We start from the raw sequence: 26,976 nt of genomic DNA on the forward strand, positions 1-26,976 counted from the left end.
GCTGGTAGATCTTGTGCAACCTGTAGGAATATTTGGGGGACAGAGCCCAGAGAGAGCTGGGGGGGCAAGGCCGGAGAGGAGTCGGTAGAAGACAGAAAGACCACCTACATGCCTGCGGTGAGAGAGAGAAAGGCCCTCAGAATCAGCTTCATCGCGGGAGATACCAACGATTCTGAATGCTTTGGTTTCAACCGCATGAAGCCGAGCTAGGTGTGAGGCAGGAGCACCAGCCTAGAGGGGAGATCCATATTCCATTGAGCTGCAGATGAAAGCGTTGTATGTGGTGAGGAGCTCAGAAGTGCCCAGAAAGGACTTCGCACGATGGAGGATGCCCAGTCGGCGACTGGCTTTTAGGCCAGCTTGGAAATGTGGTTTTCCCAGGAAAGATCATGGCAGATAGTGAGACCCAAAAGCTTGAGTGACAGAACTTCTTCAAGAGGATTGTTCAGAAAGTAGATGGGTGGGTTTTCCAGATGATCTTTACGGAGAGACAAAGTGAGAGTGTGAGATTTGTCAGGATTGAAAGACATGTTCCACTCGTTTGACCAGTTTGTGATTTTGTTCAGGTCTGCAGAGAGTGAGGAGGCTGCAGCCTGCCCCAACTAATCCCCAACGTACCCAACTCCTTAGATCCTCCTTGCCGGACATCCTCTCACTCACAACCACACTTTGCTTTATATCACTAACCCAATTTCCAATCCAGCTAGCTACTCTACAGCTACTCCACAAGTCCTCACCTTGGTTAGCATCCTTATATAATCTATGTGGTGCCTCATTAAACTCATTAAATACCTTTTGAAAATCTAAATATACTACATCCACTGCACTTCATCCACTAAAATTGTAAACTGCTCTTTAGAACTCAAATAGATTTGTTAAACATGATCATCCTTTTAGTAAACCCATGCTGACTACGTTTAATTTGTTTGAACATATTTAAATGGTTCCTAATCTGATCTGTAATTAACATCTTCAACACTTTCCCCACAACTAAAGTCAAACTAACAGGTCTATCGTTCGCAAATTAATTTTCTAGACCATTTATTAAATAATGGAGTTACATTTGCTGCTCTCCTATCCTATCTGTCCTAACTCCAGTGAGATATCGAAGATATCTGTTAACATCTCGCTTACCTGCTTGGTTAACATATTGTTTACCTGCTCCGTTAACATCTCGTTTACCTGCTACATTGACATCTCTCTTTCCTGCTCCGTTAACATCTCGTTTACCTGCTCCGTTAACATCTCGTTTACCTGCTCAGTTAACATCTCGTTTACCTGCTCCATTGACATCTCTCTTTCCTGCTCCGTTAACATCTCGTTTACCTGCTCCGTTTACATCTCGTTTACCTGCTCCGTTAACATCTCGTTTACCTGCTCAGTTAACATCTCGTTTACCTGCTCCATTGACATCTCTCTTTCCTGCTCCGTTAACATCTCCTTCACCTGCTCCGTGAACATATCCCTTACCTGCTCCTGCTCCGTAAACATATCCCTTACCTGCTCCTGCTCCATTAACATCTCACTTAACTGCTCCGTTAACATCTCGATTACCTGCTCTGTGAACATCTCCTTTACCTGCTCCATTAACATCTCACTTACCTGCTCCATTAACATCTCCCTTACCTGCTCCGTTAACATCTTGCTTGCCTTCTCCGTTAACATCTCGTTTACCTGCTCCATTAACATCTTGTTTACCTGTTCTGTTAACATCTCACTTACCTGCTCCATTAACATCTCACTTATCTGCTCTATTAACATCTCGTTTACCTGCTCCATTGACATCTCTCTTTCCTGCTCCGTTAACATCTCCTTTACCTGCTCCATTAATATCTTGCTTACCTTCTCCGTTAACATCTCGTTTACCTGCTCCGTTAACATCTCCCTTACCTGCTCCATTAACATCTTGTTTACCTGTTCCGTTAACATCTCACTTACCTGCTCCATTAACATCTCACTTACCTGCTCTAATAACATCTCGTTTACCTGCTCCATTAACATCTCGTTTATCTGCTCCGTTAACATCTCGCTTACCTGCTCCATTAGCATCTCGCTTATCTGGTCTGCCACCTCCATCAAGACTCTTGGGTGCATATTATCTGGCCTCGGCGCTTTATCTACTTTTAGATTTCCTCGCTGTTCCTTTACTTCCTCCACTCTGAACTAGATATTCTGCAAAGCCCTTCCTCACCTCCATGATAGATACTTTCACCTGTTGGCAATTGACCCGACCTTGTTTAAATGTTGAAGGAAAATACCTGTTCAAACAAGCATGATTTAAAATATATAAATCCATTAAAAGTTCAGAGTGAAATTAGAAAAAAATGCAGAATTAAGCAAGCATGATAAAAAATATAAATCTGTAAAAAAAGTTCAGAGTGAAATTAGAAGGAAAAAAATGCAGAATTAAACAAGTGCGATTAAAAATATAAATCTGTAAAAAAAAGTTCAGAGTGAAATTAGAAAAAAAATGCAGAATTAAACAAGTGCGATTAAAAATATAAATCTGTAAAAAAAGTTCAGAGTGAAATTAGAAAAAAAATGCAGAATTAAAGAAGCGCAATTAAATATATACATCCATAAAAAAAAGTTCAGAGTGAAATAATAAAAAAAAAGGCAGAATTAAACAAGCGCAATTAAAAATATAAATCTGTAAAAAAAAGTTCAGAGTGAAATTAGAAAAAAAATGCAGAATTAAACAAGTGCGATTAAAAATATAAATCTGTAAAAAAAGTTCAGAGTGAAATTAGAAAAAAAATGCAGAATTAAAGAAGCGCAATTAAATATATACATCCATAAAAAAAAGTTCAGAGTGAAATCTCCCGTCTGGACTACTGCAACAGCCTCCTCTATGGTTCACCCTCAATAATCACCAATAAACTCCAATACATTCAGAACTCCGCTGCCCGTCGACTCACCCATTCCCGGACCCGTGACCACATCACCCCCGTCCTTTACAAGCTTCACTGGCTCCCCATCCCCCAGAGAATCCAGTACAAAATCCTCCTCTTGACCTACAAAGCCCTCCATAACCTGGCTCCATCCTACCTGGCTGACCTCCTCTCCAGACACACTCCCACCCGCAACCTCCGCTCTGCTGGTACCAACCTCCTGACCCCCCCCCCCCTCCCCCCCATCCGGACCAAATTCAGATCCTGGGGGGACAGGGCCTTCTCCATCGCTGCTCCCACCCTCTGGAACTCACTACCTCACACCATCAGAGACTCCTCCTCACTCACCACATTCAAAACATCACTCAAGACCCACCTGTTCAACACTGCATTCAACATTTAACCCACAGCATTTAACTCCTGACTATCTCTTCTCCTGCTCCTTCCTTTTGCTTTGATTATTTACCTGTTGATTTTTGTCTTTTTGCACTTGTTTTTTGTACTCTGTCAAAGCGTCTTTGGGCTTCTTGAAAAGCGCTATATAAAATAAATGTATTATTATTATTATTATTATTAAATAGATTTTAAAAATGCAGAATTAAACAAGCACAATTAAAAATATATATCTTTTTTTTAAAGTTCAGAGTGAAATTAGAAAAAAAATGCAGAATTACACTGGCGCAATTAAATATATACATCCATAAAAAAAAGTTCAGAGTGAAATTAGAAAAAAATGCAGAATTAAACAAGTGCTATTAAAAATATAAATCTGTAAAAAAAGTTCAGAGTGAAATTAGAAAAAAAATGCAGAATTAAAGAAGCGCAATTAAATATATACATCCATTTTAAAAAGTTCAGAGTGAAATAATAATAAAAAATGCAGAATTAAACAAGCACAATTAAATATATACATCCATAAAAAAAGTTGAGTGAAATTAGAAAGATATGCAGAATTAAGCAAGCATGATAAAAAAATATCTGTAAAAAAAGTTCAGAGTGAAATTAGAAAAAAAAAAATGCAGAATTAAACAAGTGTGATTAAAAATATGAATCTGTAAAAAAAGTTCAGAATGAAATTAGAAAAAAAAATGCAGAATTAAAGAAGCGCAATTAAATATATACATCCATAACAAAAGTTCAGAGTGAAATAATTTTTAAAAATGCAGAATTAAACAAGCACAATTAAATATATACATCCATAAAAAAAGTTCAGAGTAAAATAATTTTTAAAAAATGCAGAATTAAACAAGCACAATTAAATATATACATCCATAAAAAAAGTTCAGAGTGAAATAATAAAAAAAATGCAGAATTAAACAAGCGCAATTAAATATATAAATCTGTAAAAAAGTTCAGAGTGAAATAATAAAAAAAATGCAGAATTAAGCAAGCATGATAAAAAATATAAATCTGTAAAAAAAGTTCAGAGTGAAATTAGAAAAAAAATGCAGAATTAAACAAGCGCAATTAAATATATAAATCCATTAAAAAGTTCAGAGTGAAAATAGAAAAAAATGCAGAATTAAACAAGCGTGATTGTAAAATATAAATCCATGAAAAAGTTCAAAGAGTGGAATTAGAAAAACAAGACCGAAAGCCGGGCTTGTTTGATACTTTAGTTGAAGAGGATAGTTTGACCTGAGTGGAGATACCAGTTAACAAATAATGTAATTATGAAATTATTTTGAAGTACTCCACGTCGCTAAGCTGTCTTTCACCATGGAAGTGAAGAGATTGCATTGAGACTGTTTTATTCTACATGTTGGTCAGTTTACCAACACTATCAAAGTGACCTCAGCACCATCCAGACACACACCACTGTGTGTGTTGAGGAATGAGGTGTTTTATGGCGGACAGAGTGCAAATCCTTCCACCAACCTCTTTGAGATAGGGCCCAGTGAGTTGGTACTAATTTTGCCGACCTTGGAAGGATGACAGGCTGAGTCAACCCCCACCTGGTGTTAATTCACCCACCTGGTGACCGGGATTCAAACTCAGGACCCGAGGATCCCAAGCCCTCCACCCTAACCATTAAGCCAACACCAGACTTAGGGTGGTTGGAGGCAGTCATAAGAAATGCTTCAATGTTTGAAGAGCCCTTAATCAAAGTTTTAATTATATATGATCTGAGGGGCATGCACCCCCGCCCCCCCCCCCCCCCCCCACATGGCCATATATATCATCACCCTGTTGTCATAATTTCAGTTTTTTTTTTTGTTTTTTTTTTGTATACTGAATCGAGGCTCGTGAAAGAGCTAACATTTACTTCACAAACAAATCAACCAGACAAACAAAATATATAAAAAGAGGGAGCGGAAAACAAGATGGGGAGAGAAAGGGAAGCACACAAACACAACATTTGAGAGCAGGGAGATGTGTGGAAGGGAGAGGGCTTGGGGGAGGAGGCGTGGTAAGGGGGGGGGGGGGGGGAGAAGTATAAAACACAAGGACACCAAGGACTTCCAGGACAGAAGTTGGTATTTCAAAAAAGTGGAATTGGGGTGAAATTAGCGGGGGTAGAAAAGATCAAGGTTTTGGATGGGGGAAGATAAGAGATGGTGGTTGTTACGTGGTCCTCCCGGTAACTACCTGGTCTTGGTGACCCCCGGACCGTGGGAGGGACCCCGCCAGAAAGATATATGGTTTATACGCTTTCGTAACGCAATCAATATGAATTCCGGTCAAGAAGAAACCCCACACCAAGGATCCGGAATAATCAATAATATATTCACTGAGCAATCAACAACCATCAACAATGCACAATCAATATTACAACCATGTGAACTCATCTACACAAACTCTAAGATGGCCATCTTAATCTTATACATTCCTCACGTGAGCCCCACTCCTGACTCCCTCCGTGGTCAATGTCTCTCCTCTCCGCACACGGGCGGTTGAACGAGCCCCGGGCGGACGTGCTCTAAACGTGCCGTCTCGGACTGGGGCCGCGGCTGCAGCGCACCTCCTTGCCAAGCCACGGGGCAAACCCAGCGCGGCGTCCAACGTGCGCGAGGCCCCAAGTGCGACCCTTACGCGTCCTTGTAGATGGGCAAAAACCCAGCGCGGCTTCCGACGCGAGCGAGGCCCAACGTGCGGACCCGTACGCGTCTTTGTAGACGGGGCAAAACCCAGCGCGGCTTCCGACGCGAGCGAGGCCCAACGTGCGGACCCGTACGCGTCTTTGTAGACGGGGCAAACTGTCCCGGACGCTTGGTTTCGTGCACGAACTCACGGTGACTGGACGTGTCAAAAGGTATTTACCGCCCAGGTAACTCCTCTCGCCAGACGTTTCGCAACGGCGCGTTTTCCGCGCAGCGTAAGGTCGATTCCACCTTCTCGGCGTCGCGGGGCGAGGAGGAAGAAGCACCGTTCTTTTCTCTCCTCGTGTCTTTTTTCCTCCGTTTCCCGTCACTTCCGCTTCCGGCCACTTCCGTTTCCTGCCACTCTTTCAGAAGGGCTCCTGACCCTCCAACCACAACAACTACACAACAACTTAATATACTACACACGGAAGCAAACACCTGCATGGTAATTCACATACATTCACATAAATATGTAACACTCCCCCCCTTCAAGAAAGAAAGTTTGAACCCAGCGAAAACTTTCTTTGCCGGCCAATTTGGAGAAACAAACCAGATAACTCAACCCCCCCACATTATCAGTTCCCCCCGGGCACAGTTATCACTTAAAAATAAAGCCAGTTAAGCCACTCGATAGCACTTTTCCGGGAGGCCAAGCCGAGTATTCACTACATGGATGCCTTTAGGAACGCGGAGTTCACGGTTAGTCCGTGCAGGAAAGTTCTCTACATGGGCGCCTTGAGGAACGTGGAGTTCACGGTTAGTCCGTGCAGGAAAGTTCTCTACATGGGCGCCTTTAGGAACGGCGTTCACGGTTAATTCGTGTAGGAATCTTGGCTCGGCGGCTCCGCCGCCTTCAGTGCTTCAACTTCTCAGAACGTCCCTAATAATTAGGGTGGGACCACTGGTCCCTGTAGTCCCCTGAATACCGGTCTTCTTCTCGGCCACTACTTTGCCAAGTCTTCCTTCGGGAGCGGCCGTAACTCAGGGAGCCTCCATAATAATATTGACTGCGGCCACCACCAAAACTACCGCCCAGTTGTCCTCTCCTGTAGACCTCTCGACGCCTACGAAATGCCTTCCCTACTGTTATGGTCCGACCCTCCAAATCCTTGCCATTCCAATTCTTCTCTGCCTCTCTGGCGTCTTTTGTGCTGGCAAACGTGACAAAGCCGAACCCTCTTGACTGTTGCGTTTCCCAGTCTCTTACCAACCGCACTTCCACCAGCGGCCCATATCTGTTGAAGACAGAGGTCAGAACTTCTTCCTCTGTTTTGAAGTTCAGTCCCCCTACAAATAACTTGGCACTTTTGTCACCATCCCGAGCTGGTGTGGTGTTATTTTCCCTGCTGGGCTCTTTATCAACCCTCAGGTTACCATAAACTTGACCCCCGGCCAAATCATTCCCGAGAACCACAGATACACCCTCTACAGGAAACGTGGCTTGTAAACCGACGGTGACCGGTCCTGACACCAAATCGGACTCCAACTGGATGACCTGAAGGGGAGCACTAACACCGCCCCCGATCCCCTGTAAACGAACACTATCCCCCGTTGCCGTCTCCTCGGACCATGGCAAAATGCCTTCAAGCATTAAAGATTGATGGGCCCCTGTGTCTCTCAATATCCTAACCGGTCTCCGGTTAGTCGAGGCTCCATCCAGTGACACAAACCCCTCAGAAACAAATGGTTGGTAACCCTCTTGATGGCGATTTCTTACGCTAGCCATCGCATTCGGAGTTGTAATAGTCGGACTCCGCTCTGGGTTGTCCCTTTTCATGAGGTAACAACTGGACATCAAGTGTCCAGGTTTTTTGCAAAACGCGCAAGTAGGCCCGGAGGAAAAACTCGGGGTCTGCCTCGGGCCCCCCGAACTATAAGTTTGTCTTGGGCCCGCATCCCTCTGATTTCGAACCGGTGGGGTATCATAGTTGTCCCCATAATCATCTCGAGGCCGCCGCCATGTATGGTCGTTCTCCGCACCTGCTGTTCCCCACCTCCCCTGCGGAGATCTAGGCGAGGAGTTAGGTTCGTGGACCCCTATTCGGTGGGTTAAGGCATAATCATCTGCCATGGTGGCTGCGTCCCACAACTTTGGTACCTTCTTTTCCTGCAGGTACACTTTGATGTCCTCGTGGACACACTGCTGGAATTCCTCCACCAGGATCAAGTCCCGCAATGTCTCGAAGTCTTTCCCGACTCCTTTTGACTCACACCACCGATCAAACATGTTTTCTTTCACTCTGGCAAACTCCACATGGGTCTCACTCTCCCTCTTCCTGGCATTCCTGAATTTTTGCCTGTAAGCTTCCGGAACCAACTCATAGGCCTTGAGGATGTGCTTCTTCAGTACCTCATAATCTGCACATTGGTCCATTGGTAGCGCCGAATAAATTTCCTGAGCTTTCCCCACCAGCACACTTTGCACGAGTATGGTCCATGCCTCCTCCGGCCAGTTTAATTGTCGAGCCACTTTCTCAAAGTGTGGAAAAAATTTCGCGACTTCTTTTTCACTGAACGGTGGAACCAGCCTCACATGTCTGCCCACATCCCAGGTTTTCTGGTTAGGTGTCGACCCCGTCAGCAAGGGTGGTGCCTCTCCCCGTTCTCTCATTAACTCCAGCTCCTTGAATTTGATTTCTTGCTGAAGCTGCATGTCACGTTCCTTTAATTCCCTTTCCGCTTTTCTCTCCTCTGCTTCGAGGTCCCTTGCAGCTCTCCTTTCCTCTGCTTGTTCCTTTTCTCTTCTTTCCTGGAGTTCTCTTTCCACTCTCCTTTCCTCTGCTTGTTTCTCTTCTCTCCTCTCCTCTGCTTTCCTTTCTTCTTCTGCTCTTTCCTTTTCTGCTTTCCTTTCTTCTTCTGCTCTTTCCTTTTCTGCTTTCCTTTCTTCTTCTGCTCTTTCCTTTTCTGCTTTCCTTTCTTCTTCTGCTCTTTCCTTTTCTGCTTTCCTTTCTTCTTCTTTGATCCGTTCCTGGCTCCGTAATTGCAACTCCAGTTTCCGGAGCTCCACGTCTTCTGGTTCTTCGGGTAGCCACTCCCAGGCTAACTCGTCCCATGTTCCTAATCCCACCATAGATTGTATCACCGTGGCCTGCAACTCTGCCTTCCTCAAATTAGTTCGGACCTCCAAGTTAAAATGTTTGGCCAATTTCAAGAGATCCGACTTTAGCAATGCTCGGAACTGTGCCTCACTCGGGGTTACCCCAAAGTTCTGTGCCACAAACGCCATGGTGCCTATCGTTAACACCTGTTAACCTTCACCCCAAGACTTTCCCCAATTTCTCAAAAAAAAAATATTACCAATTAATAATTAATTAATAAATTTTAATTACCAAAAATATTATTATTTTATTATTTTATACACTTTTAGATCCCGGACGTAGACCCAATTGCGAAACCGCAAATCGTAATTTGGACGAGCCCCCAATTCTGTTACGTGGTCCTCCCGGTAACTACCTGGTCTTGGTGACCCCCGGACCGTGGGAGGGACCCCGCCAGAAAGATATATGGTTTATACGCTTTCGTAACGCAATCAATATGAATTCCGGTCAAGAAGAAACCCCACACCAAGGATCCGGAATAATCAATAATATATTCACTGAGCAATCAACAACCATCAACAATGCACAATCAATATTACAACCATGTGAACTCATCTACACAAACTCTAAGATGGCCATCTTAATCTTATACATTCCTCACGTGAGCCCCACTCCTGACTCCCTCCGTGGTCAATGTCTCTCCTCTCCGCACACGGGCGGTTGAACGAGCCCCGGGCGGACGTGCTCTAAACGTGCCGTCTCGGACTGGGGCCGCGGCTGCAGCGCACCTCCTTGCCAAGCCACGGGGCAAACCCAGCGCGGCGTCCAACGTGCGCGAGGCCCCAAGTGCGACCCTTACGCGTCCTTGTAGATGGGCAAAAACCCAGCGCGGCTTCCGACGCGAGCGAGGCCCAACGTGCGGACCCGTACGCGTCTTTGTAGACGGGGCAAAACCCAGCGCGGCTTCCGACGCGAGCGAGGCCCAACGTGCGGACCCGTACGCGTCTTTGTAGACGGGGCAAACTGTCCCGGACGCTTGGTTTCGTGCACGAACTCACGGTGACTGGACGTGTCAAAAGGTATTTACCGCCCAGGTAACTCCTCTCGCCAGACGTTTCGCAACGGCGCGTTTTCCGCGCAGCGTAAGGTCGATTCCACCTTCTCGGCGTCGCGGGGCGAGGAGGAAGAAGCACCGTTCTTTTCTCTCCTCGTGTCTTTTTTCCTCCGTTTCCCGTCACTTCCGCTTCCGGCCACTTCCGTTTCCTGCCACTCTTTCAGAAGGGCTCCTGACCCTCCAACCACAACAACTACACAACAACTTAATATACTACACACGGAAGCAAACACCTGCATGGTAATTCACATACATTCACATAAATATGTAACAGTGGTGAACAGCTGTTTTAAAGACCTGGAGGGTGGAGTGGGATTGAAGAGAGTGAGGGAGTTCCCCCCCTAACCCCCCCCCCCCCAATCATCAAGTGTGATCATCCTTTATAAGGACGTGAAACAGCATACAAAATTGCATACACAGCAATGATATTTTGCGAAGCAATATAAAAATATATAAAACTGCACAGAATAAACATACAAACAACAACAACCACAGCCACGACAACAATCGATTGTTATAAAAGATCCTTATTTTCACGTGTTTTACTTCATGTGTTTCACGTGTTTGTTTGTTTCACACTGAATGAAAAACGTGAAGGTAGAGCATGCAGATTGTGATACATGACAGGTTCAACGATATGTTAGGCCTGAACGGCACAGGAATCAAAATGGCGGTGTGTGGAGTCAACCATCGTACCGCCGTAATGGCATCACATCACCCCTGTCATGCGACCAGATCCTCAGCTCTGATTGGTGTACATTTGAGGGGACATACATACATACATAGTACATACATACATACATACATACATACAAACAGAAAACACTGTTCTAGACGGCTTTGCCCTATGGGCTACGCCATAAAAATGCAAAATTAAACAACCCGATTAAAAATATAAATCCATTAAAAAGTTCAGAGTGAAATTGGAGATATGTTGTAAAATAGAAAGTGAAAGTGAAACAGAAACTATTAGAAGCAACTGGTCTGAAAATGCCAATTGTCTATTTATTTTTTGGTATTTTCTGCAGATCCAGTATTTCACTTTCCTTATTGAAACCAGTAGATCCGACTGGTCCAATTTCCTATGGGATTTTTATGGGATTTGGCCTCTTGATTTTCGATGGGATTTTCAACATGGATAATGTGCATGGAACATCATATTATACCATAACAGGCGTTGCAAAAAGTGTCGCTAACTCACCCACATGCCACACATAGGCAACTGGCTGGTGTCCTCCGTTGACAGTTCATACTATAAGACGTAAGTGGTGCGCTCGATTCCACGTGTGCGCCCCATCAAGGACCCTAAACGCCTTTATAGACCCTATCGCGCACAAGCAATTTCAAACCCGTCAACTTGGAAGTCATCCTTCTTGACTTAATTACAGAAAAGAAACGTCACGCCACGTGTAGCTCGTGGGCACACAAGAGATGCGGACATTTGCACAACCACAGCACCGTGGAAATTAAATGGTTTCGGTGTTTTGATGGAGAACCGCTCATGCCTTGTGGCAGTGACGACATGGTACAACTTCAAGACAATTTCTAAACTCTGTGCACTGTCTGTAAGGGTAACACTCATTGTCCCAAACAAAAATGAGGGTTTGAGCAGCAAAAGAAAGTGGCGTGCGGAGAAGTAAAGCGATACACTGAAATACTGCTCGTGTTTGAGGAAGACCTCAGCAAATGCTGCTCTTATCAACAGCCAAGAAGAAGCAGAAAGGGGTTGATCATTTCAGCCGAGGCGCATCTTCCTTCTGTGCACTGACAAGGTTATCTTGACGCATTGAGAGTCACTGCAACAAACTGAGTTGGGAGGGAGGACTAAAGGTAGGCACACTCTCCTCCAAGCTGTTTAGCCTGGGTTGGAATCCTGACCCAGCTATAAATGGCCATGGTGTTTCACAGGCACGGCGATTAATCAATGAGTGCCGTCCCTCCAATGGATGTTAAACTGGGTGTTAGTTGGTGGACATTAAATATCCCAAGGTGTCCTTCGCGAAGAGTAAGCGAACCATCGCCAGCACCATGATTAAATTATAAATTCCTGCCCTAACCTACATTAGCAGTACAGCGACGCTCCCAGCAGTGATGCAAACCAGTAGCCACAGGCTGCACACTAAATGAATGAATGACCGCAACAACTACACAAATAATGTCAAATGGTTTTGTTATTTACTTGTTATTATTGATTTTTTTGCAGAGATAGAGGCTCATGGAAGAACAAAATGACAGAGGGCGATGTTGGCACATCAATGGCACAGAGGGAGTTGGCATACAAGGGGGGAAGGAATGAATAGTGTTACGTGCTCCTCCCGAAACCCCGGTCACGGTGTACCTCCGAGCCCCGAGAGGAGTCACGGCAGAAAGATGTTATTCTGTATGTCAAAGATCAATGGTGAAACCACACCAATTGTTACCAACAAACAAGTATTGTATTAAGATCACACAAGAATAACAGTACAACAACAATAGTAATCCATTGTACAACCAATATATATTTCCTATGATCGTACCATCATGTTCGTACAATATAACTCACTGTGCTCCAAGTGAGCGAAAAGCAGAACATTCCCAATGTCTCTATTCCGGCATCAAGCCAAAGTCGATCCGCTCCAGTGATCGTCAGAACGATGTCCAATCGAGACCAGAATCCCGTTCGGATGACAGTCACAGTCACGCTGCCAAAGCTGCGCAAAGGTTCCCTCAAGGCGACTGGGAAATCACACCCTCGGGCATGGACGTTCCACGGCTCCCAATCGGCGAACCGCAGATTTCCCACTCAAAAGTCACATTACACACACACACCAGATCAACGTCTGAATGCGGCGAAAATGGTCGAAGCGAAGTGAAAAACCTTGAGCGAAGTGCAAATCCTGCGCGAGGCAAAAATGGCCGACGGCCCGTTCTCGTGGCGTAACTGCACTCCAATGATTCTCTTCGGAATCGACCGCAAAACCCGTCACGCAGGTTTATCTGTCACAGCGATAATAACTCTATCGCAGGAATCCCTTTCCCGGGAAACCCAAAGTTCACCCGTGACTCTCGTTCGCCAACGTTCGCTCAGGACCTTGAAGCAGCTCGACTTCTTGTCCGACTCACTCGCTCCGCCTTCTCTTCCTCCTCTTCCTCTTCGTCGTCATCCGGTTCCGGTTTCATTTAAAACATTAACTTTTTTACCTTTTGAAAATAGTAATCTCTATTTCCCTTAAACGACAACAATAATAGTACATGGAATCAAAAATGTTTACAGTGGATGAAAACCACAACAACGGAAGTGACGAATCCGTAACAATACACAGTCAGGATAAGTAGGGATATACAGATGGGAGAAGGTAAAATAGTTTTACAACATGGAGAGAGTCAGTGGGAATAATAAAGAGGAGGATTATAAATAATATGAGATGACGATGGCTCGAAATTTGAAAGGAGTAGAGAGAAGAACATCATTGGACAGATTCAAAGAGGTGATGCAACAGTTGAGAGAGAGAGGAGACAAAAACAGTCGGTTTTACACTCCGCCTCACCGCCAGCTTAACAAGGAATGGTGCAGATGAGAAGTGCAGGAGGTATTAATGCAATAATTGACCAGAGAGATGTGGAGAACTTGTCACGTGAAAATATGGAGGAGGATGGGGCAGCAGAAAGGGGCATGGAGTAGAAATCTGAAATTGAGGTTGGGAGAGGAGGAGGTTGAAACTTGAAAAGGGAAGGAAGAGGATGACTTTTTACAGACAGCTGGACAAGAAGAAAGAGGACGACTCTTTACACACACCTGGACAGGTATAAAAAACATATAAAAATATATAGTTCAAGCACAAAGACAGCAAAGCACAAATTTCACAAAAAAGCAACAAAGTATTGACTTTTGCTGCCATGTAATACAGAGAAAAGTTCAACAGTTTTATAATCCCCTTCATGTGATTTTCCTTAAAATGTTCTTCACGAACATGAATCATGAGGTGTGAGAAAAGTCTCCACTGGAAGGCAAATCATGCAATATGTTACTTAATGGATTGGTTATGGTGTTAGTGTTAGTTATACAGAACACCTGCTATGGAGATTCAATGTAACTCCAATTAGTGTGAAATCATGTGTTATTCCCATCATACTTTCACCGTTTTTCAACTTCACCTTCATTATTACTCACACCCCGTTAATACAACTGTGTTCTTGCCAGTGTGTGTCCACTCCGGAGTCGTGTGTATGTGTATGTATATGTGTGTGTGTATGTGTATGTGTATGTGTATGTGTATGCATGTGTATGTATATGTGTGTGTATGTGTATCTATGTGTATGTATGTGTGTGTGTGTGTATGCGTGTATGTGTGTATGTGTGTATGTGTGTGTGTGTGTATGTATATGTGTATGTATGTGTGTGTGTGTGTGTGTGTGTGTGTGTGTGTGTGTGTATGTATCTGTATATATAAGTGTGTGTGTGTGTGTGTGTGTGTGTGTGTGTATGTGTGTGTATGTGTGTGTGTGTATGTGTATGTGTATGTGTATGTGTATGTGTATGTGTATGTGTATGTGTGTGTGTATGTGTATGTATGTGTATGTATATGGATGTGTGTAAACGTGTTTTGAAAAGATGCAATCCATTAACCGACGTGCATGTCCTTGCGACCTTACTCTATTATTGGTTCCAAATATCGATGCTGGGTTATTGATATTTTAATCAGTTTATGGAATTGGGAAATTACTTGGGAAAAAAAAGGAAATAATAAATTTATTCAATTATTTTAATAAACGTGCAGACTATTTTAAGTGTTAACGAGAACAGCACTGGGAAGAGTGCATACCTCCAGCAGGCTGAACACTTTACGTTTTGCATCCCACTGATAGGCCAGATCTAGATTCGGATCTGAACCACAATCGAATCAGCTCGTTCTTGTCTTCCTCCCAACTCGTACACCAAGTTTTTCATAACAGCTCCATAACCTTTTGATGTATATCAAGCTTTATATCATTTTGGCCCAATCACTCAATGGTGAAAAATCACTTTTAAAAAATTTTAAGTTCTCGTATCCGGATCGTATTCAGATCCTCACGAAAATGTAATCAATTAGTCCTCGTCACACAACCAACCTCTCCACCAGGTTTAGTCCAAATCGGTCCACAACGTTTTGAGATATCATTTTCACAAAAATAAACAGACGGGTGAAAACATAACCTCCGCCCACCTTCAGCGGCGCAGGTAAAAATAGCAATAATAATAAATAATAATAATAATAATAATAATAATAAACAAACTAGAGAGTTCATCGTACACCTTACTCTGCACAATGTTGAGAAACGAGGACATGGGCGGGGTCTGCAAGCGGCAAATTTGATTGGTCGTGATGAAATAAAACACCATAATATTTTGTCCAAGTTCTGGTGAATGAAAAGGTTTTGAAAAGTGCCAAAAAGGCGATTTTTATGATACAGTATTCAAGCACATAATAAACTTCAAATAAAATAAAGATTTTAAAGGGTGTAAAAAAACAAAATTCCAGAAGTTTACCGCCGTTGACACAGTGTCTATTACAACACCTTATTTGACACGTTACATTAGTTTTTTGTGCCTGTTGTTTGTGTCCTTTATGACGTCCTTAAAAACAATACGTTTCCTGTTTTGAAAGATTTTAAATTTTATTTGACTCTCAGACAGACACCCTCTCTCAGACAGAAAAAACCCTCTCTGCGCATCCGCAATCATGTTCCGATGAGTGTTCAAAATACAACATTCCATTAAAATGAAGTTGTTCCTCGATCATAAACCGACATTTGCAGACAACAGACGTACAGAAAAAGTGAACTAATTCTTTAACCCCGCTTTTTGCTTCCTGTGTGCAGGGTAATAAATTTGGTAAAATGGTGGAACTGTGCCATTGAACTACTCGTTTTACTTTCTAACATTATAATAATAATAATAATAATAATAATAATAATAATGCATTTATTTTATATAGCGCTTTTCAGGAAGCCCAAAGACGCTTTGACAGAGTGCAAAACATAATGCATAGCAAAACATAAAAACAATTGCAAAAAAAGAAGAATCAATAGGGAAATATTCAAAGCACAAAGGAGGGAGAAGGAGAGGAGATAGTCAGGGGTTAGATGCTGTGGGTTAAATGTTGAATGCAGTGTTGAACAGGTGGGTCTTGAGTGATGTTTTGAATGTGGTGAGTGAGGAGGAGTCTCTGATGGTGTGAGGTAGCGAGTTCCAGAGGGTGGGAGCAGCGATGGAGAAGGCCCTGTCCCCCCAGGATCTAAATTTGGTCCGGATGGGGGGGGGTCAGGAGGTTGGTACCAGCAGAGCGGAGGTTGTGGGTGGGAGTGTGTCTGGAGAGGAGGTCAGCCAGGTAGGATAGGGCCAGGTTATGGAGGGCTTTGTAGGTCAGGTCAAGAGGAGGATTTTGTACTGGATTCTCTGGGAGATGAGGAGCCAGTGAAGCTTGTAAAGGACGGGGGTGATGTGGTCATGGGTCCGGGAATGGGTGAGTAGACGGGCAGCGGAGTTCTGAATGTATTGGAGTTTATTGGTGATTGTTGAGGGTGAACCATAAAGGAGGCTATTGCAGTAGTCCAGACGGGAAGTGATGAAGGCGTGGATGAGGGTTTCTGCAGCCACGGAGGAGAGGGATGGACGGAGACGGGCGATGTTTTTGGTGCGGCGCTCCGCCAGCGGGCAATGAACAGCCAATTCTGATGCTACTCATGGATCTTTTACCTTGTCAAACCACCCGCCGCGATGTTCTCATCAAAAGTTGAGGAAGTCAGATTATTAAAGGCTCTCACGTCTGAGTAATATAAATGGCCTTGAAGTGCCCTCACCTTTTCAAAGATGTGGGCTCTCACTCACACCACAGCAAATTAACCCTTGCACTCCACACTGTCATTCAGCAACGTTAGTGCTCCATTCTGAGTGCTGCAACATGCAATAACACAATCAGTGGAAATACAGTCTCATTTTGGGACATCATCAGTGGCAGCTGTCATCTTCCTTTGGGGAACGGTTCAATTAATTATAGAACAGATCTTCGATGCACATTTCTGTCCGTAACATTTCCACGTGTACTCACCACACGTGGCAAGTCCTCCTCCGCATGGGGAATGTGCCAGGTTTGAATCGCTTGAAACTTTTTTGTTTCCTTTTTTTGTTTGTTGAAAGGTTATGTTTTCACATTGTCTGTCTGTCTACCTGCCAGTCTGTCTATGAACAGGATATGTAAAAAACTTGTGGACATATTTGGACGAAATTTGGTGGAGAGGTTGGGTGTGTGACAAGTAATAATTGATTCAATTTTGGTGGAGATCCAAAACCGTATCCATATATGAGAGTTTTGTTTTTAAAGTGATTTTTAACCATTGAGAGATGGGACCAAAAGGATATATAGCACGATATCTTAAAAGGTTGTGAACAGATTAGGATGAAACTTGGCAGATGAGTTGGGTAGGTGACAAGCACAAGCTGATACGATTTTGGTTCAGGTGCTTTATTTTTTATATTTTTTTTGCATACAAGATCGAGGCTAGTATAAGATCTAGCGCATGAAACACATATTAGAACAAAAAACACAAAAAACATAAACGGACACATAAAACATCATAAATGGAGGGGGAGAAGAGATGGGGAGAGAGAGGGAAGAACACAAGCACAACAGTAGAGAACAGGGAAATGGGGAGATCTGCGGCACAGAGAAGGCTGGGGGTTTGGGGGGGAGGGGGAGGGAAGTGGTGCACGGTATGAAACAAATTGACACTGCTAGGAATTTCCGGAATGAAGTAGGAGATTGAAAGAGGTGGATTTGGGGTGTACTAACGAGGTAGAGAAAAGATCAAGGTTTTGGATGGGAGAAGATAAGAGATTGTGCTGAACAGCTGTTTTAAAGACCTGGAGAGAAGAGAGGGATTGAAGAGAGTGTGGGAGTTTGCTCCAGAGGCAGGAGAAAAGAGGAATGAAAGAATGAAGGTGAGCAGAGAGTCTTGATTTTGGCAGTTTCACGAGGAGAGGGTTTCTGGCAGTTATTGGGTGACCTGAAAGAATATTTGGGTGCACAGCACAGACAGAGCTGGGGGAGCTAGGCCAGAGAGGAGTCGGTAGAACACAGAAAGACCACCAACCTGCCTGCGGTGAGAGGGAGAAAGGCCCTCAGAATCAGCTTCATCGCAGGAGATACCAATGATCCTGAAAGCATTTGTTTCTACAGCGCAAAGCCGTGCAAGGTGTGAGGCAGTAGCACCAGCCCAGAGGGGAGAGCAGTATTCCATAAAGCTGCGGTTGAAAGTTTTGTATGTGGTGAGGAGCTCAGAAGTGCAAAGGAAGGACTTCGCACGATGGAGGATGCCCAGTCGGCGACTGGCTTTGGAGGCCAGCTTGGAAATGTGGTTTTTCCAGAAAAGATCATGTCTGATAGTGAGACCCAAGAGCTTGAGTGACAGAATTTCTTCAAGAGGTTTGTTCAGAAAGTCGGTGAAATGGTTGTCCAGACGGTCTTTTCGGAGAGACATAGTGAGAGTGTGAGATTTGTCAGGATTGAAAGACATGTTCCACTTGTATGACCAGTTTGTGATTCTGTCCAGGTCTGCAGAGAGTGAAGAGGCTGCTGCCTGCCCATCTGAGGGTTCAGATATGGAGCGGCAGAGAGTGGAATCATCAGCAAAAATATAAAGAGGATTTTCCAGCGAGTCGGAGAGATCATTGATGAAGACCACAAAAAGACCACAAACAAGGCAGTGTTCTGCAGGGTGCAGAACACTGCCTTGGGGAACTCCAGCCTGAACAGGGAGGGGAGATGAGAGAATTTCATTCAGGGCCACATGTTTACTACAACCAGAGAGGAAGTCCGCAAGCCAGGTTTGCTGTGTGGAGATTTTCATGGATACCATACGAGGAGAGTTTGGTGGACAGAGCGGTGTGCCAGACCGTATCGAAGGCACAAGATATGTCAAGGGAGACAGCTCTGATTTCTTGTTTGGCATTGAGGACCTCCATCCATTTTTGAGACAGCAGAAGCAGAATGACCAGAGTAGAATGACCTCATCTGAATCCAAATTGATGATCGGAGATCAAGCCATTGGAGAAGAGGAAGGATTTAATATCAGAAGCATTGATGGATTCCATGACCTTGCTGGTAATTGGGAGCAGGCTGATTGGTCTGTAGTTGCAAGGATCTGTTTTTTCAACTTTTTTGTGTGAAGCGGTAATGTTGGCTGATTTCCAAGCAGATGGCAGATGACCTTGAGCAAAAGAAAGGGTGAAGAGAAAAGAGAGGGTGAGGACAGCAGGATTGTAGGTCCCATGGGCTGATGACGACTGGTCCAGTTGCAGAATCAGAGTTACTCGTGTGTGTGTGTGTGTGTGTGTGTGTGTGTTGAGGCTTGACAGAAACTTCTCCACCTTGCCAGGAGAGAAGGACACAGAGTCCAGGAGCAGCTGGGTACGAGGCTCTCTGAGAATGGCCAGAGAGATGTCCACTCTAACAAGGAAATGATCCAATGAACCGATTGGATGAGAAGAGCAGCAGACATTTGCAGGGAAGTTTGTCACAACCAAGTCCAGAAAAGAAGATGCTCCGTTGACTGAGATCCGGATTGGGAAATTGACAGATTGTGTCACCTCTAAAGGTGGTTTTTTTTTTGTCAGTCCCAATGAGTCACAGAAGTCCTTTGCTGAGGTGCCATGGCTGGTGAGAGAGGTACCCACACCCAGCCAACTGGCAGGATGACAGGTGAAGTCACCATAAATGAGGGCGAGAGAGTTGGGACAAGTGGATATAAGTTGGTCCATGTTGTCAGACAGCAAAATGTAAATAGAGTCATCACTGTTTGTTGGACGGTACAACACACATATGAACAAAAGGTGTGAGGGGAGGGGAAGCCGTAGCCAGAGGTACTCCTGGGGGTGGGGTGGAGAGAGGGCAGTGAAAGGAGAGTGAGGAAGAGAGTTTTTGATAAAGACAGCAACCTCACCGCCAGGACGAGGCTCATGTCTATCATACCGGAGGAGGGAGTAACCAGAAATAGAAATTAAGGAATCAGAGACATGATGAAGAAGAAAAGTTTCTGTTGAGCAGATTAAGTCTGGTTTGTCTGAAGCAACCTGTATGGAGAGATCAGTCAGGTTTGAGCGAAGGCCACGGATGTTTGAGGTGTGGATCCAGATCCGGCCCATCAGCGGGATACAAAATGTAAACTTGTCCACATGCGGAGGTGTGCCCTCGACCGAGTGCGGTTCTTAGAGTTTTTCATTAGATTGGCTGAAAGGTTCTACATGAATATGTCACACAGATCGACATTTTTGTGGTCATTTTGGTAGGGCATCATTTCGATAGGTTAGGCCGTACAACTTGGCTGTTGATAAATAGTCGAGGAGCCAATTCCTGAAAGGGCCATTGAACTCGGGTTTCACACAACACACACCACATAAAAGGTTTGATGGATCATGCTGTGAGATCAAGTTTTCTGGAACATTTATAGTAGTACAGCTGTTAGGGTGAAGATTGTTCACTTTTTGGTAGAAGCATGAAACGTTTGGTACACACTGAAAAAAACATGCTGAGACGTTTGAGATTGGTATCCATCACCTAAAATGTCATTTTCCTTAGAAACCAGCCATATGTTGCCTAGCAACCATGCTGTTCAATAGCAACGACCATTGTAAGCCAATTAGATATGGCAAAGAGTACATATACAGACTAAACGCACTTTTGGGACTTTCAAATGGCATGGTTTTGATACCTCATGATGACACAGATGCTTCCTAGCAACGGCGAAGTTACTTTTGAGCAACTAGCAACCAAGCTCTTGAAACTCCGATACTAGTTATCGACTAATAACTTCCCTACTACCACTTATATTACTTAGAGAAGTCTAGTTATATGTATAATGGTGCTATGTACACATATACTACAATGTATTGCAGAAGTCCATAGCACAGGAAGAAGGAAGGAATATGTTGTGCAATAGTGCAGGGCTTTATTTTAGTGCATAATATTCAATTTTAGTGCTTTCTACAATAGTGCATAACTGACTTTATTATATATAGTGTGTTGACTATTGAGGCACTGGTATAGCTAGTTAGCCCATCCCCTTCTCAGGAGACAGGGGGGGGGGGGGGTGTGTGTGTGTGTGGTGTGGTGTGGTGTGGTGTGTGTGTGTGTGTGTGTGTCTGTCTGTCTGTCTGTCCGGGCCGTAACTTTTACCTTTTGAGCTATTGTCATCAAATTTTCACCAAAGCTTTATTATGAGAATATGGAGGAGGTAAAATATTAACTTTGTCAGAAGGTCAAAGGTCAGCATCACCTAAAATCATCAATTTTCATCCAATTTACCTGAAATTTAAATTTACCATTTCAGTTTTGTCATCAAATTTTAAACAAAGCTTTACTTTGCGGATGTGAAGAAGGCAAGTTAATAATTTGGTCAAAAGGTCAAAGTCACATAAAATCGTCGATTTGACCTGTATTTTAAAGAATTTGCATATGGGTCACTTAATTGGTTCACCTACAAACAAAACCGAGAAGCTGATTGTTTTTTAGATCAAAAGGTCAAAGGTGATGGTTGCGTAAAATCACCTATTTTCACCTCGTTTCAGGGGGGTTGACTCAGCCTGTCATCCTTCCGAGGTCGGCAAATTGAGTACCAGCTTGCTGGGATGAATGATCCCGGTGTGTATCCCGGTGTGTACCCCGGTTTGGAATAGGTACACCGTATCCCTGCGCATCGTAAGAGGCGACCAAGGGTTGGCATCAGGAAGGGCATCCGGCCATAAAAAACATCGCATCGCATATTGGGTCACGGAATTGGTTCACCAATCAAAAGTTAGAAGCTACTTCTTTTTATTAGATCTAAAGCTCAAAGGTCAAGGCTGCATAAAATCATCAATTTTCATTTAGTATTTTTAAAAAAACTGTTTTTGTTATTTTGACCATATGGAAGAAGAAGAAGACGACGACTGAATACAAACGGATGCAGACGGGCGTTGCATTTTCAGATGTTTTCTAGTTTGTGGTTTAATTTGTTGTCGTTATTGGTGTGAACCTATTTTTCATGTTAAATTGCATTTGCAGGTGATATGTGTCTAATACATTATATTATATCTGAGTTTCAGTATAGGTCAACCCTTCTGACATACATGAACGATTGCAGTAACTTTGATGTAGCTTGCACATCGTTTCATGTTTATTACCTCTGCCACCAAAGGTAGATGGAGGTTATGTTTTCACCCCTGTCCGTTTGTCTGTGAACAAAATATCTCAAAAAGTTGTGGACGGATTCGGACGAAATTTGGCAGAGATGTAGCGTATGTGACAAAGACGAAATGATTAGATTTTGGTGAAGATTCGATTTCAGCTACTAGAATTTTTTAAGTGATTCTTCACCATTGGGAGATAGGGCCAAAAACGATGCATAGCAGGATATCTCAAAACGGTGTGGACCGATTTGGACAAAACTTGGTGGAGAGGTTTTGGGTGTCTGACAAGAAAGATTCGATTCGATTTTGCTGAAGATCTGAATATGGATTCGGATATGAGAATTATTTAAAGTGATTCTTCACCATTTAGTCAGGTTCACTATGTTTTTTCGTTCAAAATTATGGTAGATTAGCAAACCTACACATTTTTGGAAACGTTATTACGTGGAAAATCTGAAAATCAATGTTTACATTTGCCAATTCCGACCAATTCGATTCGACCAATTCGACCAATTCGACCAATCGACCAATTCCATTCGACCAATTCGACCATTCGACCAATCGCTTCGATCGACCATTCGACCATTCGACCAATTCGATCGATTCGATTCGATTCGATTCATCGAATTCGATTCGATCGACCATTCGACCAATTCGATTTGCCAATCAAATTGACCGACCTTTGCTTGTGTGGAACGGACTGTGAAAACGATGCGGACTATATTGTCGGATACGACACACAGGACAGTGATGGCGAACTCTAAATGGCATATTCTGTAATCGTGTATGTTTGATGCCATTGACTGCCTGTGTATATTTTGTCATTGACTGCCTGTGTAGATGTGAAGTTATACTGACCGCATGTGTATATATGATTTTGCTGACTGCCTGTGTATGTTTGGTGATATGAATTATTGTGACACATTTTGATGTTATTATAACTGCCTGTACAAAATGATAACATGTATTTGATTATGCAACTTATCGCGAATATAAAGACGGTATTTTGCAATTCAAAACCTTTGATTCGTGTCTTACCATTCCCCATAGCACTAATTTGATACTTTTATTGGATTCCTTGTCCCTGAAAATATAGGTTTAGTATATTTTTAAAAGTGTTTAGGGTAATTAGAGGCAGAAATAGAACAAAATATGTATTTTACAGTGGCCATTTTGAAAATCCAAAATGGCCGCCATACAGGTATCTCTCCAAATGTAAACATTGATTTTTAGTTTCCTTATGCTATAACCTTTCCAAAAATGTATAGGTTTGCTAATCTACCATGATTTTGAACGAAATATAATTTATTGACATAGTGAACCTGACTAATTGAGTGATATGGCCAACCAGGCAGAGGTTTGCTCTCTACTGAGTGCCGTTCTAGTTATTTCTGTCATATTGAAGTACCATACATATTACCAAAACAGTGTCAAGTATATCCGGAATTCACAAAACAAGGAAAATCTGTGCTCCTTCTTGTCAGAGAGCTGGTGCGAGATGGGTCAAGTAAAACTACAGCAAAGCCTGCAAATAGTACTTGGAGGTGGGGTCCAAGAGGGGGAAAGGGCTACGAACATCACAAAATGACTAACGGCGACTCAGAGGTTATTAACACTCTCACCTCTGATCATGATGAAGCCTGCACTCGAATGTTGCTGCATGCAAAGCATGCATCCTCTGAAAATACCAGACTTGTAATTTAACCACCAGACACCGGTGGGCCATGCTATGCATCATCCATTACAGGGAAATTGGATGCAAGGAGATATCATTCTGAACAGGGATGGAAGTTCAAATAAGATACCGACAAATCCATTCAAGAGCACAGCGGCTGGGCCAAAACATGTATGATGCACTTCCTGCTTATGTTCCAACTGGTTGTGACACCACCAGCTCTTTATCTGGCACTGGCAATAAAACGTCACTGAGTATCCTCAACTGCAGTCCAGAACATCAACAAAGTCTGTCACAACTTTAGCAACAATCATCAGGTGGAGAGTGGGACCCTGAAAAAGTGTGTGAAGTTTCTGTGCAGTTTTTACACTCGTGCTCCAAGGGCTGACATGACCCTGTAGACCAAAGTGTCCGGCACTGGTCGTTCCGTCAGTTGAAGCAGAGGAATGAGGGGCTGCCGATGTCTTCTGACAATTTGGCCCTTCACAATAATATGGGCCAACTGGCAGGAGAAGATCTCTCGGAGCGAAACAAGACGTACCAGACCCTGCTGGCTATGGATGGGAAGTTAAGGATAGCACTCCAATGAAAATTCAGCCCCAAGAGGTCTTGAAGACCATGTTGCATGTCACCGTTCAAAATCTGCACATTGCCGGTTCAACCGTTCCTCCAGGATAAACCGGACTTCCCCATAACGAAGCATGTGTAATGCGGGAGGACTGGGGAAATGGCAGGAATTATTCGGATATTTATGATGACGACGAAGATGACGCTGGTGATTAGATAACACATCAATGGGAACATTTAACATTCATGACGTTGTGTAAAGATATGTTTTACATGTCGGTAGGATACCGGACCATTCAACCCCAACGGACCGGGAATAGTACGCTTGATGAAGGGACATTCATCCTTGCTAAGCTCACTTATTACACAACACAACTCCAAATTGTCAGAGAACAAAGTTTGCGTGCTCCAGGGCTATTTTGTGTTTTAAAATTAAAGGCACAGTCGCCAAATTGCAGTCATTTATAATTCTCCACCAATAAATCATCCACCATTGCAATTTCAAATCGCGAAATAACTCCTATCGCAAACAACGACCTGCAGGAAAAGAGTTACTCCACAATCTTAGGAGACACCCACCTGAGAAATGTTAGAGTGGGGTTGTAAAAACACAAAATGGATTCAAACCTTTTTATATGGTGTGGGTTGTGTGACACCACCTTTTCCAGGGCCTGGCTCCAGGATTAATAGGTCAGTTGAATAGATATTTATCATCCAAGTATGGAGAAAATAATTAAATAATTCCCTCACCTGTTCCTCGGCCTTGGTCTGGTTCTTTTCCAGCTCCAGGCGGGCCTGCTCAGCCTCCTGGTGGCCTTGCCGGGCTGAGCTCAGCTGCTTTGTTACCTCTGCATTCTGCACACCAGGGAATGCAACCTCAACTCTTCATCACAACACCAACAACCACCAACAGATACGAGCAACACTGTTTAAACCAAACACCCACGTCCCTGAGCTCTTCAAATAAAACCGAGAGTCTAACAACGGTGTAGCCACGATTGAATCTGCTGAGTGGAGGATCTGCTGAGTGGAGGATCTGCTGAGTGGAGGATCTGCTGAGTGGAGGATCTGCTGAGTGGAGGATCTGCTGAGTGAAGGACCTGCTGAGTGGAGGATTTGCTGAGTGGAGGATCTGCTGACTGGAGGATCTGCTGAGTGGAGGATCTGCTGAGTGGAGGATCTGCTGAGTGGAGGATCTGCTGAGTGGAGGATCTGCTGAGTGGAGGATTTGCTGAGTGGAGGATCTGCTGAGTGGAGGATCTGCTGAGTGGAGGATCTGCTGAGTGGAGGATCTGCTGAGTGGAGGATCTGTTGAGTGGAGGATCTGCTGAGTGGAGGATCTGCTGAGTGGAGGATCTGCTGAGTGGAGGATCTGTTGAGTGGAGGATCTGCTGAGTGGAGGATCTGCTGAGTGGAGGATCTGCTGAGTGGAGGATCTGCTGAGTGGAGGATCTGCTGAGTGGAGGATCTGCTGAGTGAAGGATCTGCTGAGTGAAGGATCTGCTGAGTGGAGGATCTGCTGAGTGAAGGATCTGTTGAGTGAAGGATCTGCTGAGTGGAGGATCTGCTGAGTGGAGGATCTGCTGAGTGGAGGGTCTGCTGAGTGGAGGATCTGCTGAGTGGAGGATCTGCTGAGTGGAGGATCTGCTGAGTGGAGGATCTGCTGAGTGAAGGATCTGCTGAGTGAAGGATCTGCTGAGTGAAGGATTTGCTGAGTGGAGGATCTGCTGAGTGGAGGATCTGCTGAGTGGAGGATCTGCTGAGTGGAGGATCTGCTGAGTGGAGGATCTGCTGAGTGAAGGATCTGCTGAGTGAAGGATCTGCTGACTGAAGGATCTGCTGACTGGAGGATCTGCTGAGTGAAGGATCTGCTGAGTGAAGGATCTGCTGAGTGGAGGATCTGCTGAGTGGAGGATCTGCTGAGTGAAGGATCTGCTGAGTGGAGGATCTGCTGAGTGGAGGATCTGCTGAGTGGAGGATCTGCTGAGTGGAGGATCTGCTGAGTGGAGGATCTGCTGTCCCCCTGCCATGTGACCAGAATTCACATTCACCCATACACATCTGTTCCTCTCAGGCCATGCTACTCGTTTTGTACAATTCCTCTTTGTAGAATTGCACCCACCGCTCCACTAACCCAACCTCGCTCCAACCTCCCCCCTCAACTCCAAACCTTTTTGTAGTTTGTAAAGCTGCGGCCATTTTAATGGAGGACGCAGGATATTTATATTACCAATCGATATATGTGGGAAAATTACGTGTCCAGACCGGGAATCGAACCCAGGTCCTGTGATGAACCGTACCAGTGCTCTGCCATCTGAGAAGACCCTCTCGTTAGTAGGCCATTGTTGCTCCTATCGTTGGCAGCATGTGACCCGGAAGCAGTGGCTGAAAGAGAGTGGCCCAGAGGTCGACCAGAGCACCGGTATG

The 26,976-nt window shown here is 44.1% G+C and overlaps 1 protein-coding gene across 4 annotated transcripts in view; it reads right to left on the reverse strand.

The window, feature by feature from the left end:
- Window positions 1–26,976, reverse strand: part of LOC137439215 (huntingtin-interacting protein 1) — a 425,088-nt gene that overhangs the window by 193,104 nt on the left and 205,008 nt on the right. For all 4 annotated transcript variants that reach the window (XM_078768130.1, XM_078768129.1, XM_078768132.1 and 1 more), the window contains exon 16: window positions 25,300–25,404. In XM_078768130.1, the coding sequence (XP_078624256.1) occupies window positions 25,300–25,404 (105 nt within the window). The remainder of the gene's footprint in view (window positions 1–25,299; window positions 25,405–26,976) is intronic.

The sequence above is a fragment of the Myxine glutinosa genome, chromosome 14 (assembly GCF_964187855.1).
Source record: "Myxine glutinosa chromosome 14, kmMyxGlut1.1, whole genome shotgun sequence".
NCBI lineage: Eukaryota > Metazoa > Chordata > Myxini > Myxiniformes > Myxinidae > Myxine > Myxine glutinosa.